Source organism: Chiloscyllium punctatum, chromosome 10 (genome assembly GCF_047496795.1).
Source record: "Chiloscyllium punctatum isolate Juve2018m chromosome 10, sChiPun1.3, whole genome shotgun sequence".
Classification (NCBI taxonomy): Eukaryota; Metazoa; Chordata; class Chondrichthyes; order Orectolobiformes; family Hemiscylliidae; genus Chiloscyllium; species Chiloscyllium punctatum.
Window position 1 is genome coordinate 32,430,436 of NC_092748.1, and position 15,127 is coordinate 32,445,562.

The 15,127-nt window shown below is 41.2% G+C and overlaps 1 protein-coding gene across 6 annotated transcripts in view; it reads right to left on the bottom strand.

Moving 5' to 3' along the window:
* Positions 1–15,127, bottom strand: part of pikfyve (phosphoinositide kinase, FYVE finger containing) — a 151,416-nt gene that overhangs the window by 61,950 nt on the left and 74,339 nt on the right. For 4 of the 6 annotated variants that reach the window (XM_072578804.1, XM_072578803.1, XM_072578802.1 and 1 more), the window contains 2 exons: positions 13,343–13,454; positions 6,278–6,425 (listed from right to left, as the gene is read on the bottom strand). In XM_072578804.1, coding sequence (XP_072434905.1) covers positions 6,278–6,425; positions 13,343–13,454 — 260 coding nt within the window. The other 2 variants (XM_072578806.1, XM_072578807.1) reach the window with 2 other exon arrangements.

Below are 15,127 nucleotides of genomic sequence, written 5' to 3' on the forward strand. Positions count from 1 at the left end.
TGATTTGGATGCGAGCATAAGAGGTACAGTTAATAAATTTGCAGATGACACCAAATTTCGAGGTGTAGTGGACAGCAAAGAGGATTACCTCACATTACAACAGGATCTGGACCAGATGGGCCAATGGACTGGGAAGTGGTAGATGGAGTTTAATTCAGATAAATGAGAGGTGCTGCATTTTGGGAAAGCAAATCTCAGCAGGACTTATACACTTAACGGTAAGGTCCTAGGAAGTATTGCTGAACAAAGAGACCTTGGAATGCAGCTTCATAGCTCCTTGAAAGTGGAGTCACAGGTAGATAGGATAGTGAAGAAGGAGTTTGGTATGCTTTCCTTTATTGGTCAGAGTATTGAGTATAGGAGTTGGGAGGTCATGTTGCAGCTGTACAGGACATTGGTTAGGCCACTGTTGGAATATTGCGTGCAATTCTGATCTCCTTCCTATCGAAAAGATGTTGTGAAACTTGAAAGGATTCAGAAAAGATTTACAAGGATGTTGCCAGGGATGGAGGATTTGAGCTATAGGGAGAGGCTGAACAGGCTGGGGCTTTTTCCCTGGAGCTTCAAGGCTGCGGGGTGACCTTATAGAGGTTTACAAAATTATGAGGGGCATGGATAGGATAAATAGACAAAGTCTTTTCCCTAGGACTGGGGAGTCCAGAACTAGAGGGTGAGAGGGAAAAGATATAAAAATACCTAAGGGACAACTTTTTCACGCAGAGGGTGGTACGTGTATGGAATGAGCTACCAGAGGATATGGTGGTGACTGGTACAATTGCAACATTTAAGAGGCATTTGGATGGGTATATGAATAGGGAGGGTTTGGAGGGATATGTGCCAGGTGGTACTAGATTAGGATGGGATATCTGGTCGGCCTGGACAGGTAGGACCGAAGGGTCTGTTTCCTTGCTGTACATCTCTATGACTCTAACTGTCCACAATTCACGACTGGGTGTCGCATCACTGCAGAGTTTATATCCAATCTTTTGGTTGTGAAATTGCTAAGCCCTGTCGATTGCTTTATGCTTCCACTGTTTGATACCATGTAGTCTTGTGTTATAGTTTGACCAGTTTGTCATTTCATTTTTAATTGCTAATTGTTAATGCTAATGGCATGCTCCTGCACTCTTCATTGAGCCAAATTGACCATTCATCTTGACTAGGCAAAAGTGAGGACTGCAGACATTGGAGATCAGAGTCTAGACTAGAGTGGTGCTAGAAAAGCACAGCAGGTCAGGCAGCATCCGGGGAGCATAGAAATCGACCTTTTGGGCAAAAGCCCTTGATGGTAATGGTGGAGTAGGGACATGCTGGGACAGGAGATTGCAGTTATGGCTGAATGCAATTCTGCTGTTGCTGATGGCCCACAATGCCTCATAAATGCTTAATAAATGCCTAATCTTTCTTGCTACATTTATTCAAAGTCTCTCCCATTTGGTATGGTGGTTGTGCCACACAACACAACAAAGAGCATCTTCAATGTGAAGATAGGACTTTGCCTCACAATAACCATACAGTGGTCACTCCTATTGATAGCATCAGTGATAGAGATGAAACTGTGACAGGTGGTTTGGAAAGGACAAGGTCAAATAGGTTGTTTCCCCTCTTTTGATTCCCTCATCACTTGCCACAGAGCCATTCTCATGAAGCTTGAAATACTCCAGAGCAAAGCAACACATTTGATTTTTTGATTGAGTGGTGCTATTCACTCACTCCATTGCAGATGCGCGGTAGCAAGTGTGTGCTATCTGAACGATGCATTGCAGAAATTCAGCAAGGGTCCTTACACAGCACTTTCCAAACACATGACCACTTCCAATCTGAAAGGACAAGGCCAGAGGTTATATGGGAAGATTACCATCCACAAGTTTCTCTCCAAGCTAGGAAATAGATTACTGTTGTTTTCATGTTGCTGGAAAAGTCCTCAAACTCCTTCCCTAATGGCATAGTGGGTTTACCTACAGCACACAGACTGCAGCACTTCAAGAAGGCAGCTCAGTGTCACATTCTCAAGGGGACTAGGGAAAAGCAATAACAGTAGCTAGTCAGCAATGGCCACATCCCTCAAAATAATTTAAAAAATATCTAGCAGCCCTTATGGACTTGACCAGCTCAGTCAGTAGCGGTGCTTCGAAGTCATTCTTGGTGATGGACACTGATGTCCCTTACCAGAGTACATGATGCGCTCATACCACAGTCAGTGCTTTCTCCAACTGGTGTTCACCATGAAGGAGTACTAATTCATCAGGGAAGCAGTAGATGGTTAACTGAAAGAGTTTGGTTTGACGTGACATCATAAGAGTTCATGAGGTCTAGAGTCAACGTTGAACACTTCCAAGGAAGCTCCTCTCTGACTGTGTACCACTGTGCCACCATCGCTGGTGAATCTTCCTGGTCGTGGGACAGGACATACCTAGGAATGGCAATTGTCATGTTTGGTACATAATCCACTATGTCAGGCTATTGCTTGATTAGTTATATGGGACATCCTTCTCAATCTTGGCATCAGACTCAGGTGTTGGTAAGGGGTCTTTGTAGGATTGATGGGTGGTCCATCCAGTTTTATTCATTTTCATTAGCAAAGTAAGTGTGCAGAATACTATGTGTTGGAAAAGGGCAGGGATGGTTTCAATTACAAAATCAAACTTGTAGAAATAGTTGTCATATACAAAAATGTTTCATAAATCCATGGTAAGGCAACAAAACACTTAATCATGAAACTTCTCACAACTATGACTAGAGATAAAGTATGAATACACAATATATAAACCAGCATATATTCTCAGTTTTGAACAACCTCTCACCACAGACAAGAGGAAATAGAATGCAAGGTATACTAATTTCATGACAGATTCTATGCTACATTTGAAATAAAATTTGCCTGCAAACTGAAATAATTTTGTGACAGAAGGAGTGATTTGAACTCTTGGCTGCACTGTAAACAGACCATGACAAGTGTGTAGATTGTGATGGTTCTTAAAGTCATTTGTGCTTTTGATGTACGTTCATATTTTAATAATTTTTATTTTTAATATATTTTGATAAATAGAATATACCAATCAGCACATGAGACAGGGAGTCTTATTAATTCTGCACAGATACAATATTGGAAGTGTAAAAAATATACAACTAAAAAAAACACAAGCACCACACACCTGAGTTAGAATTTAGTAATGAACAGCAAATATACATACAGATGTACAATGTTCAAGCACCAGAGCTGCCATGTTTGGCAAATGAATAAACTTTTAAAAACGTATATATAAATAGATGAACTTTTAAAACATTTTATGGAATGGAGTATATAAAATATAGTTGTATTACCAAAAGAACATAGTCAATGGACATTTATTCAGTCACAAACAAATTTGCATAGGTACACAACACGGATAAACATTTACAAAACAGCAGTGTTACCAGACCTCAAGAAATCAGCTATGGTTTTTTTTGTTGTCGCCTGTTTTACTTTTTGACTTTCCTGACAAATGTACCTCTTGTAGAAAACTGCTTTAGGGACCTTCCTTCATCGAGAAGTGAACACAATGTGTCTGGTGCCTTCTGAACCCACCCAGGTAAGGAATTGCTTACCATCTTCTCAGCACCACAGCACAGTAGGAGAACAGGGAATTAAACTGGGTCCTCTCTATTGCTGTCTCTGCCCACTTCTGCTATAATTCCAACACACCAAGCAGCATCTCTCCACTCCATTTCCATTGTTCAAAAGTTAGATTTGTCATGAAAATAGACGGAGCCTGTAATAATTCACTCCCATCTGTTACTCCTTTATGCTGCTGAAGTCTAATGGACTTAGCTAAGATCCTTTGCTACTCATTAGAAAGCCCTGTCCTCTTAAGAATAATGAGGATAAGCATAGCTTACTTACAAAGAACGTTGCCACGCACTATGTCCTAATTAGTTATATTTAGAACTGTGTAAGTTTGGTATGTTCCTTCCCTTCTATTGCAACAAACTAAAGAGCTTAGTTTCATTTCATATTCATAAATTAGGTACAGTCAATTACTATGAATATTGCAGCAAAGTGTGACTGCAGGTTAGGTAGTAGTGGGGAGACAGTTTGAAATGATGGAGGAACCTTCATCTTCAACTCTGATCAGCTTTGTGGAGGAGAAAAAGAACAATAAGGGTGTCGGGGAAAACTGATCACAATACCACGATACAGGAAAACAGTGGGGACAGTTCTTTACTGGCCAGTAGTCACACTGTTGGGCAGATCATAAAACAAAACACGACTGAAGCATGTATCAAAAGCAAAGTAATGACCACGAGAGACTTCAACCTTCATTTAGTTTGGTCAAATCAAATTGGCAAAGATACTCTGGAAGAAGAGTTTATAGAATGCTTTTACAACAGCTTCCTAGAACAATGCCAAAAGGAACCAAAACAAGAGACAAGTTATTTTAAATCTTCTATAGTCCAATATGGCAGGGTTAGCCTCAGTGAAAGAACCCTGGGAAAGTGTGATCATGAAACAATTAAATTCCATATTAAATGTGAGAGTGACTCATCGAAGTTCAAAACAAGAATAATAAACTTAAACAAAGCCAATTATAGAGTTATGAAGTAAAATTTATAAGGCAAGTAGACAAAGAGGCCTCTAAAAAACAATGAGAAGCATTTCAAGGATGATTCAAAATGTTCAACAAAGATATGCTTAACGTGAAAACAAACATTTAGCAAAATTAGTGGATGGGAGATTTTTAGAAAGCAGCAAAAAAATGACCAAAGTTTGATTATAATGCAAAAAATAAGAAAACAAGGTAACTAGCCAGGGATATAACAAATTCCAAGAGCTTTGACAAGTATGCACACAGAAGAAGAGTGACTCAATTAAGTTAAAAATCACACAACACCAGGTTATAGTTCAACAGGTTTACTTGGAAGCACACTAGCTTTCGGAGCGATGCTCCTTCATCAGGTGATTGACAATCATCTAATGAAGGAGCAGCGCTACGAAAGCTCGTGCTTCCAATTAAACCTGTTGGACTATAATCTGGCGTTGTGTGATTTTTAACTTTGTACACCCCAGTCCAACACAGGCATCTCCAAATCATGTCAATTAAGTTAATATTTCACAGATAGAGACAGGATAATTATCATGATAAACGAGGAATTGGCAGAGATGCTGAACACACATTTACATGTCTTCAGCAAAAGACCAAAAACAACATACCAAAAATACAGGGTAACCAAGGAACTAATCAGAGTGAGGAATTTAGAAGTAATTAATATCAAAAGAGGAAGAAGAAGTACTACAGAAATTTAAAGCACCAAAAATTCCCAGGCACTGATGGCTGATATCACAGCCAGTTAAAATAGATTGTTGCAGAGATGGAAGACACACAAGATGTGATTTTCTAAAAATTCTGTAGATTCCAGCAGATTTAATGTTACCAAATATAACACTCATTTGAGAAAGGAGGGAGGAAGAAAACAGGGAATGTCAGGCCTGCTGGTATGAATAGCAGGGTAGACAAGCAAGCCAGGCAGCTTCAAGAGGTGGCGAAGTCAGTGTTTTGGGTGTAATCCTTCTTCAGGACTGAAAGTGGGTGTAAAGGGAGCTGCAGATAAAGGGGTGAAGGAGGTAGGGTGTTGAGGTCAGGGTAGGTGAACACAGGTAGAGGGTATGGTTTGTCTCTAATCAAGGAGAACAGGCTCAGGATTATAGGCTGCTAGGCTGGCTGATAAGAAACTCATTCTACATGGTGTAACTGGAGTGAGATAGAAAAGGTTATTATAATTGAGCACATCATGAAAATGTGCTTTGCCAGTTTCTCAGAAGCAGCACCTCAAGTGTACTCTGATTATTTACAGAGTAAAACCAAAAGCCCTTCTGCTTTTCCCTTCATTTAGGGCAAAGAATTCAGCAAGAACTACACTTTTGTAAAAAAAAATGCTGTCTATATCCTTCAAATTAATTGTTTTCTGTTCAGACAACAAAAATACCTTGCTGCAGCTTGTAGGTACTCGTGTAACAAGATCTGCTGTCACGGTATGTCACATTCATCTGTCTTTCCTACTGTAGCTTATCTACAATTACTAAGTGATATCTATCCTTAAACAATACCTAGATCAATCCCACTTGCTGCTGCCCTCTACTTTGCCTTGCAGAAGAGAGATCTCTGTAGCTTTTCAGCTCTGAGCAATTGGCCAAAGTACTGAAATTCCAAGAACAAATGCTAATACAAATGCTCACTTCTTTTTACCCGTGTGAAGAATTAACCTCACCCGCTGCATCTTTTTTTAAAAAGTGACTTACTTTGCATGATTTCTTCTCCATCATCCTGCATCTGCTCAGTATCGCTGTCATCAAATTTGATATCCTTAAACCATGACGGTTCAGAATTGCCTTCCACTGAATTTATTGAATCACTGTCTGGAGAAGGTGTCTCAGAAAACTCTGTACTCTGGAACACAGACATTGGTTCATAAAACCAAAAAATGAAAGAGAAAGTATTCTTCCCCAAAAAAGATTTGCTACTTGGTTTGGCAGGGATTATTTGAAACAGGCTGTTGACAATTGGTGCTCTTCAATCTTACATACTGCACATAACACAAGTTAACATTCATCAACATGAAATATGAACATATAGGGAAAAATACTTCCTGTTATTCAATAACTTCTTTCGACACCACTTTCATTTCTCTAATTTCTTTATTGTTAATGCTCAGGTAATGTTGACGTTTAGTACCTCCAGGTACACATCACGAGAATGTGGTAGAAATATTATTTTTCCTTGCCTCGGAAAATAGAACACAAAATATACACATCATGCAGCAAATCGATTGGCAATCAAACAAAATCAAAGGGACACCTTCAAATGTGATCCTATGCAAAACGAAAGAGGACTCTGATGGCATGATAATTGTTTTTCTCCTCCCAAGACCAACCATCACCTCACTATCCTAACCATGATTTTCCTCGCCCAACCCCCAAGAGGGGGTCACCACCAGCCTTTCTTTCTCTGCCAACTGCACACAAGTGGGGCATTTTGTACAGGGGTCAGGACCCAAGAGGATTTCCCATTTGATTGCCTCACTGACAGGTTATCTTTTGGCAGCAGGAAACAAACTCTGGGGTCAATATAATCTTAGCCATAGAGTCACACAGCATGGAAACCGACCCTTTGGTCCAACTAGTCCATGCTGACCATGTTCCCAAACCAAACCAGTCCATCTTGCCTGCATTTGGCCCATATCCCTGCAAACCTTTCTTATCCACGTACTTAACTAAATGTCTTTTAAATGTTGTAACTGAACCTGCATTCACCACTTCCTCATGCAATTAATTCAATACATTAACCACTGTAAAAAAAAAAGGTTGCCCCTCAGGTCTTTTTTAAAAACTTTCTCCTCTCACCTTAAAAATATGACTCCTAGTTTTGAACTTCACCATCTTAAGGAAAAGACCCTTGTTATTCACCTTATCTATGCCCCTCATGATTTTATAAACCTCTATAAAGGTCACCCATCAACCTCACACTCCAGTGAAAAAAGTCACAGCCTATTTTTATAACTCAAATCCTCCATTCCCAGCAACATCCTGGTAAATCTTTTCTGAATCCTCTCTAATTTAATAATATCCTTCCTAAAGCAGCATGACCAGAACTGCACACAGCACTCCAGAGGCTGCCTCACCAATGTCTTGTAACAGGATCAACACTGAATATGAAAAATTGGTTGGAGTTGAGACAGGTTTGGTAGGAAAGGCAGCCAAATCCTGCTTTAGTAGTAGTCCATGCTGAAAAGTAAAAGTCGACTGTTTTTTTCTGGACTGCTATTCAAGGGACTGAAAACAAGTTGGCTTCACCTGCTTTTCAAAAAAGTCTTTCAAGTTAAAATGTTTAACATTTAAGCTTACGATGAGCAAAACTGTGACAGACACATTATTGGATAAGAAATAAATTAACTTCCAGGTTTACTATCAAACTTTAATATTTGGGAACCAGTCATTTAGCTGATAGTGAAAACAAATTAACTTCACTAATTTTGCTTTTAATTTATAAAAGAAAATGCTGTTGACAAAGTAGAATGTCGCCTACACTAGGTTGTAGGAGAGGTTTGTGTTGCAGTTAGAGGCACAATAGTTTGTTCATCTCTCCCTTCAAGGCATGGTTAAAATCATTTGAAATGTTTTCTTGTTTTAGGAAGTTGAAGACACAACCATCAACAGTGAAGTAATTAATGATTAGGAATGTACAACAGATCAGACCAGAATTGGAGGAGTGCAAACATTTTCAAACCATAGGATATAGGAGAAGAATTTGGCCATTGGGCTCATTGGCCATTCCATCATGGGTGATAGGTTTCTCAATCCTATTCTCTTGCCTTCTCCCCATGACCCTCAATCCCCTTACCAATCAAGAGCCTACCAATCTCTGTCACAACCACTCTCAATAACTTTGCCACAGACAGCCACTGAGTTTCACAGATTAACCACTCATGACTCAAGAAATTCTCTCTCAACTCAGTTCTCAAGGATTGTCCCTTCACTCGATGGCTGTGCCTACTAGTTCTAGTCTCTCCTACAAGTGGAGGCATCTTCTGTACGTCCACTCTATCCAGGCTCCTCAGCATTCTGTAAGTTTCAATGAGATTCCCCCCCCACATCTCCTAAACTCCATTGAGTACAGACCCAAAGTCCTCAACTTCTCCTCATATGACAAGCCCTTCATCTCTGGGATGATTTTTGTAAAACCCCTCCAGATACCCTCCAACACCAGTATATTCTTCCTTCGATATAGGGGCCAAAACTATTCACAATATTCCAAATGCAGTCTGAACAGATCCTTATTTAGCCTCAACAGTATATTTCTGTTCTTCTTTCTGTCAGTCTTGAAATGAAATGGATGCTAACATAGTATTTGCTTGCCTATCTAGCAACTGAATCAGCATGCTAAACTTAAGAGAATCCTGTCTGGGATGGGAAGCGCTTTTGCGCTTCAGACTTCTGAAGCCTTTCGCCATTTAGAAAACAGTCTATGCCTTCATTCCTCCTGCTAAAGTGCATAAGCTCACACTTTCCCATGTTGTATTCCATCTGCCACTTCTGCACCTACTCTCCTAGCCTATGTCCTTCTGTAGTCACCCTGCTTCCTCAACACTACCTGTCCCGCGAGTTATTTGTGTGTCATCTGCAAACTTAGCAACAATGTCCTCAGTACCTTTATACTGATCATTAACAGGCAATGAGAATAGCTGTGGTCTCAATATGAACCTGCGAGGAACTCTGCTAGTCACTGGCTGCTATCCTGAAAAAAACCCTTTATCCCTACTCTCTGCATTCTGCAATCAACCAATCCTCTATTCATGCCAGTATCTTGCCCCTAAAACCATGAACTCATCTTATTTAGCAGCCTCCTGTGAAACAACTTGTCATCGAGTCATGATGTACAGCATGGAAACATGGTCCAACGCATCCATGCTGACCAGATATCCCAACCCAATCTAGTCCCACCAGCCAGCACTCGGCCCATATCCTTCCAAACCCTTCCTATTCATACACCCATCCAAATGCCTCTTAAATGTTGCAATTGTACTTGCCTCCACCACTTCCTCTGGCAGCTCATTCCATACACATACCGCCTTCTGCATGAAAACGTTGCCCCTTAGGTCTCTTTTATATCTTTCCCCTCTCACCCAAAACCTATGCCCTCTAGTTCTGGACTCCCCCATGCCAGGGAAAAAGACTTTTGTCTAGTTATCCTATCCATGCCCCTCATGATTTTACAAAACTCTATAAGGTCACCCCCTCAACCTCCACCACTCCAGGGAAAACAGCCTAATCAACCTCTCCCTATAGCTCAAATCCTCCAACCCTGGCAACATCTTTATATAACTTTTCTGTACCCTTTCAAGTTTCATAACATCTTTCAGATAGAAAGGAGACCAGAATTGCACATAATATTCTAACAGTGGCCTAACCAATGTCCTGTACAGTCGCAACTCCTGTACTCAATACTCTGAACAATGAAGGAAAGCATACCAAATGCCTTCTTCACTATCTTATCTACCTGTGACTCCAGACTTCTGGAAATCCAAATAGATATCATCCACCGGCTCTCCTTTATCTAATTTCCTCATTACCTCCTCGAATAATTCTAACAGTTTTGTCAGGTATGACCTCCCCTTGACAAAGTGGTCCTGACTTCCCCCCACTAATTTATTATGAACTTTCAAATACTCTGCAATCTCATGCTTAATAATGGGACAGTAAAATCTTACCAACGACGGAGGTCAGGCTAACCAACCTGTAGTCTCCTGTATTCTGCCTTCCTCCTTTCTAAAACAGGGATATTACATTAGCCATTTTCCAGTCCTCTGGGAACCTGCCAGACTGCAGTGACTCCTTAAAGAATGTCCCTACAATCTCCTTCAGAACTCTGTCCATTTGGTCTGAGTGGTTTATCCATTTTCAGACCTTTCACCTTCCCCAGCACCTTCTCCTTCGTGATGTCCACTACACTCACCCCTGCCCCCATACCCTTGAAGTTCAGCTATGCTGCTGGTGTCTTCTATTGTAAAAACTGTTGCAAAGCACCTATCCAATCCCTCTGCCATTTCCTTTTTCCCCATTACTATTTCTCCAGCCTCATTTTCCAGTGGTCGAATGTCCACTCTTGCCTGTCTCTTACAAGAGTTTTTAGATATCTGAAAAGTAATTTTTTTTTAATATCACTAGCCATTTGTCATCTTTTCAGTCTTCATTGCCAGCGCATATTCAATGGGCCATGTGACCTTTTCTGCACTGTATGAATCTACTGCTTTTTGTTTAAAGTTATCCTTTGCTGGTTTTTAACGGCTTCTCAATCCTCTGGATTCCCTCTAATGTTTTACCACATTGTATGCTTTCTCTCTTACTTTTATGCATTCCCCAACTTTCAGCCATGGTTGCCTTGTCCTTGCCTTAGTCTATTAAAGATGAATTTCTGCTGTGCCTCCCAATTTACCCTCAGAAACCCCCATTGCTGCTCCACTGTCTTTACCGCTATGCTCTCCTTCTAATCAACTCTGGCCAGCTCCTCCCTCATGTCTTTGATTCATTCTGTAGTTTGAGCTGGAATCAGATGTAATGGCATTATAATTGAGTAAAAGTTACTACAAAGACATGAGGGAGGGAATCCAGAGGCAGATTGAGCTTTGTAGTAACTTTTACTCAATTATAATGCCATTACATCTGATTTCAGCTCAAACTGCAGAATGAATCCTATTATGGTCACTGGCCCATAGAGGTTCCTTTACCTCAACTCCCTATTCAAATCTGCCTCATCACACATCACCAAATCCAGAACTGCCTGCTCCCTCGTAGACTCTACCAAAAGTCCAAAAGACCATCAGGTAGACATTCCACAAATTCCTCTTCTTGAGATCTGCTATCAATCCGATTTTCACAGTCCACCTGCACATTGAAGTCTCCCATGATTATTGCAATAGTGCCTTTCATACATACCTTTTCTATTTCCTGATTTATTTTCTTCCCCATACCTTGACCACTGTTTGGAGGCCTATACACAACTTCTATCAGGGTCCTTTTTTTCCCTTTGTGGCTCCTCAACTCTACCCACACAAATTCTATACCTTCCGACTTGACATCACTTCTTGCTACTGATTTAATTTCATTTTTGAAAACTTACGGGGTCGGAGGAAACTACAGAGATTAGGAGAGCTGAAAATGTGTTGCTGGAAAAGCGCAGCAGGTCAGGCAGCATCCAAGGAGCAGGAGAATCGACGTTTCGGGCATGAGCTCTTCTTCAGGAATCGGAGAGGCAAGGTTATATTGTGGATTTGAAAACCAGGATGAGAATTTTAAAATCATGGTACTGCTTGACAGGGAGCTAACAAAGATCAGGGAGCACAGGGGTGTTCAGAGTAAATGGGACTTGCTGCGAGTTAAGACACAGGAAGCAGAGTTTTGGATGACCTTAGGAAACCGCTAAGCAATGTGTTAAAATATTCCAGACTAGAGGTAACAATGGCATGAGAGTTTTCTATTATTCTTTCATGGATGTGGCATCACTGACAAGATCTGTCTCTGACTTTCCTTGTGTGGAGTGGCTGGTTAGACCGTTCAGAAAGTGGTTAAGAATCAACCACATTGCTGCGGGTCTGGAGATGCATGCGGATCAGACCAGCTGAGGATGGCAGATCCCATTTTCTAAGGGAGATTACTGAGACTAATGGACTTTTACACAATCCACAATGGTTTCATCATCTAACAGACTAACTCGGCTGCTGTGGAGGGATTTGTATCACCGCACCCATAACATTAGCCTGGGTCTTTGCATTATTAGTCCAGTGGCATTACTACTACATCACCACCTCCTCTGACAAGCAGACAGGATGAGCCAGGGATGAAGTAGGCAGTGTTATGGAGGTGTAAATAGGTGGTCTCAGAATTGGCATGAAGTTGGAAACTCAACTTGGGTTCAAATATGACCACAATGATATGAACAAACTGGCTTAAATCTCCACTGTTGCCATAATGAGCGATATAATTAGTAACTACGGAATTTTGAGCAGTGACTGGAAGCAATGGTTTTAGTTTTCTCAAGATCTAATTGGAGGAAATTTTTGATCATCCAGGACTTTATTTTAGATAGGCAGTCTGATAATTTAGCAACAATAGAGAAATCAGGGTAGGTGTTTCAGAGGTAGAGCTGGATGCTAACAGTGTATATGTGAAAACTAACAAAACAGAAGAGAATTAAGGATCAAATCGGGCAGCATGGTGGCTCAGTGGTTAGCACCGTTGCTTCACAGCACCACGGTTGAATTCCAGCCTTGGGCGACTGTACGTGTGGAGTTTGCACATTCTCCCCATGTCTGTGTGAGTTTCCTCCTGGGGTCACGCTTCCTCCCACAGTCCAAAGTTGTGCAGGTTATGTGGATCAGTGACAGGCTACAGAGTTTGCAAGAGATATCTCTTCAGAGGTTCAGTGTGGACTTGGTGAGGGGAATGGTCCGCTTCCACACTGTAAGGATTCTATGTTTCTTTGGAGGACATCATGTATAACTGTATAGCAGGAAACATTTGGAGGACATTGTTGGGTCAAGCATGTCAACCATTACGGAGCAGTCGAGAAGGCCAAGTAGAAAAAGTTTATCTTTGTATCTCAAAGTGTCACCTCAATTTAATTAAAAACAATTAAGAAATCATGTATAAAGTTGGAAACAGATTTGAGAGGTGACAATATGTTCAAGAACTTGAGACGAGTCAACTGAATTATCAACTATACTATATATAAAACCTTCATGTACATTAAATTACTTACTGTCTCACCAGACACTGGTAATGCTGAAGCAGGCAAGTGCCATATTTACTTACTTGCAAAGGCCTGTATAAGGCATATTCATCCCTAAAGAGCTGATCATGATGGGTTACACAGTCAAACCATCGTCCATCCACTAATGCCTGACCAATGGCAATTGCCTGAGCTCTGGAAAAAAAAGAGATAGTGGATGAAATAGTTTAATCTAGTCACATTTGAATGCATAAAAAATGCATCTAAAAGGTACAGAGTATTACTCTACAAATTTCCAAAGTACTGCACAGTAATGGGCAGATTTGCACTCAAAATCCCAAGACACTAGGGTAAATTCATTCTCAGCGGTGACCAGTTCAGAGAAAAGTCACCTCTATAAAGATATTTGCTAACCTGCCTGTTCTGTGATGTTGTTACACACCTCTGGAGCAGGAGGAACTTGAACCTGCTTAGTGATAGGTTTAAATTCAGTGGGTGGTCATGACTGGGTCATCTGTAAGTATAGGCTGGTTTTCTCCCTGCTGGAGCAAACAGGTCTCCTAGTGAGACTATTCGTGACAAATATAGGAGAAAAACAAGCAGTGATTGGAGGTACAGTGAGGAGGGTGAGTATGTACTGGCAGCGAGGGAGCAGGATGCCAACGCCTGAGGGAAGGGCATCCAGGAGCCAGAGGCTGATAGCCAAGTCAAATGCTATGGTATGTGGGTATGGTTACAGGGGTAGTCATAGAATCTCAGAATCCCTACTGTGTGGAAACAGACTATTGGATCCAACATGTCCACACCGACACTCCAAAAAGCAACCCACACAGACCCCTTCACCTACCCTTTTGCTTGACATTTCCCTGTCTAATGCACATAACTTACACACCCCCTGAATACTTTGGGCAATTTAGCATAACTAATTCACCAAACCTGCACATATTTGGACTGTGGGAGGAAACCTAAGCACCTGGAGAAAATGCACGCAGACACAGGGAGTATGTGCAAACTCCACACAGACAGTTGCCCAAGTCGGGAATCGAACCCAGGTCCCTTGCACTGAGGCGGGAGTGCTAACCAATGAAACATCGCACTGCCTATAGTTAGAAGTCTTCTATCCAATGCCAGGAGGTTAAGTGGAAAGTCCCCTTTTTGCAGTGGGCCTGGGATTGGCGGGGGGAAACACGGAGAGAGAGAGAGAAGGACAGACAGAAAGAAAGAAAGAAAAGAAAGAAAGAAAAGAAAGAAAGAAAAGAAAGAAAGAAAAGAGAGAAAGAAAAGAGAGAAAGAAAAGAGAGAAAGAAAAGAGAGAAAGAAAGAGAGAAAGAAATGAGAGAGAAAGAAAGAGAGAAAGAAAGAGAGAAAGGGAGAGAGAAAGGGAGAGAGAAAGGGAGAGAGAAAGGGAGAGAGAAAGGGAGAGAGAAAGGGAGAGAGAAAGGGAGAGAGAAAGGGAGAGAGAAAGGGAGAGAGAAAGGGAGAGAGAAAGGGAGAGAGAAAGGGAGAGAGAAAGGGAGAGAGAAAGGGAGAGAGAAAGGGAGAGAGAAAGGGAGAGAGAAAGGGAGAGAGAAAGGGAGAGAGAAAGGGAGAGAGAAAGGGAGAGAGAAAGGGAGAGAGAAAGGGAGAGAGAAAGGGAGAGAGAAAGGGAGAGAGAAAGGGAGAGAGAAAGGGAGAGAGAAAGGGAGAGAGAAAGGGAGAGAGAAAGGGAGAGAGAAAGGGAGAGAGAAAGGGAGAGAGAAAGAGAGAGAGAAAGAGAGAGAGAAAGAGAGAGAGAAAGAGAGAGAGAAAGAGAGAGAGAAAGAAAGAAAGAGAGAGAGAAGAGAAAGAAAGAAAGAGAGAGAAAGAAAGAGAGAGAGAAAGAGAGAAAG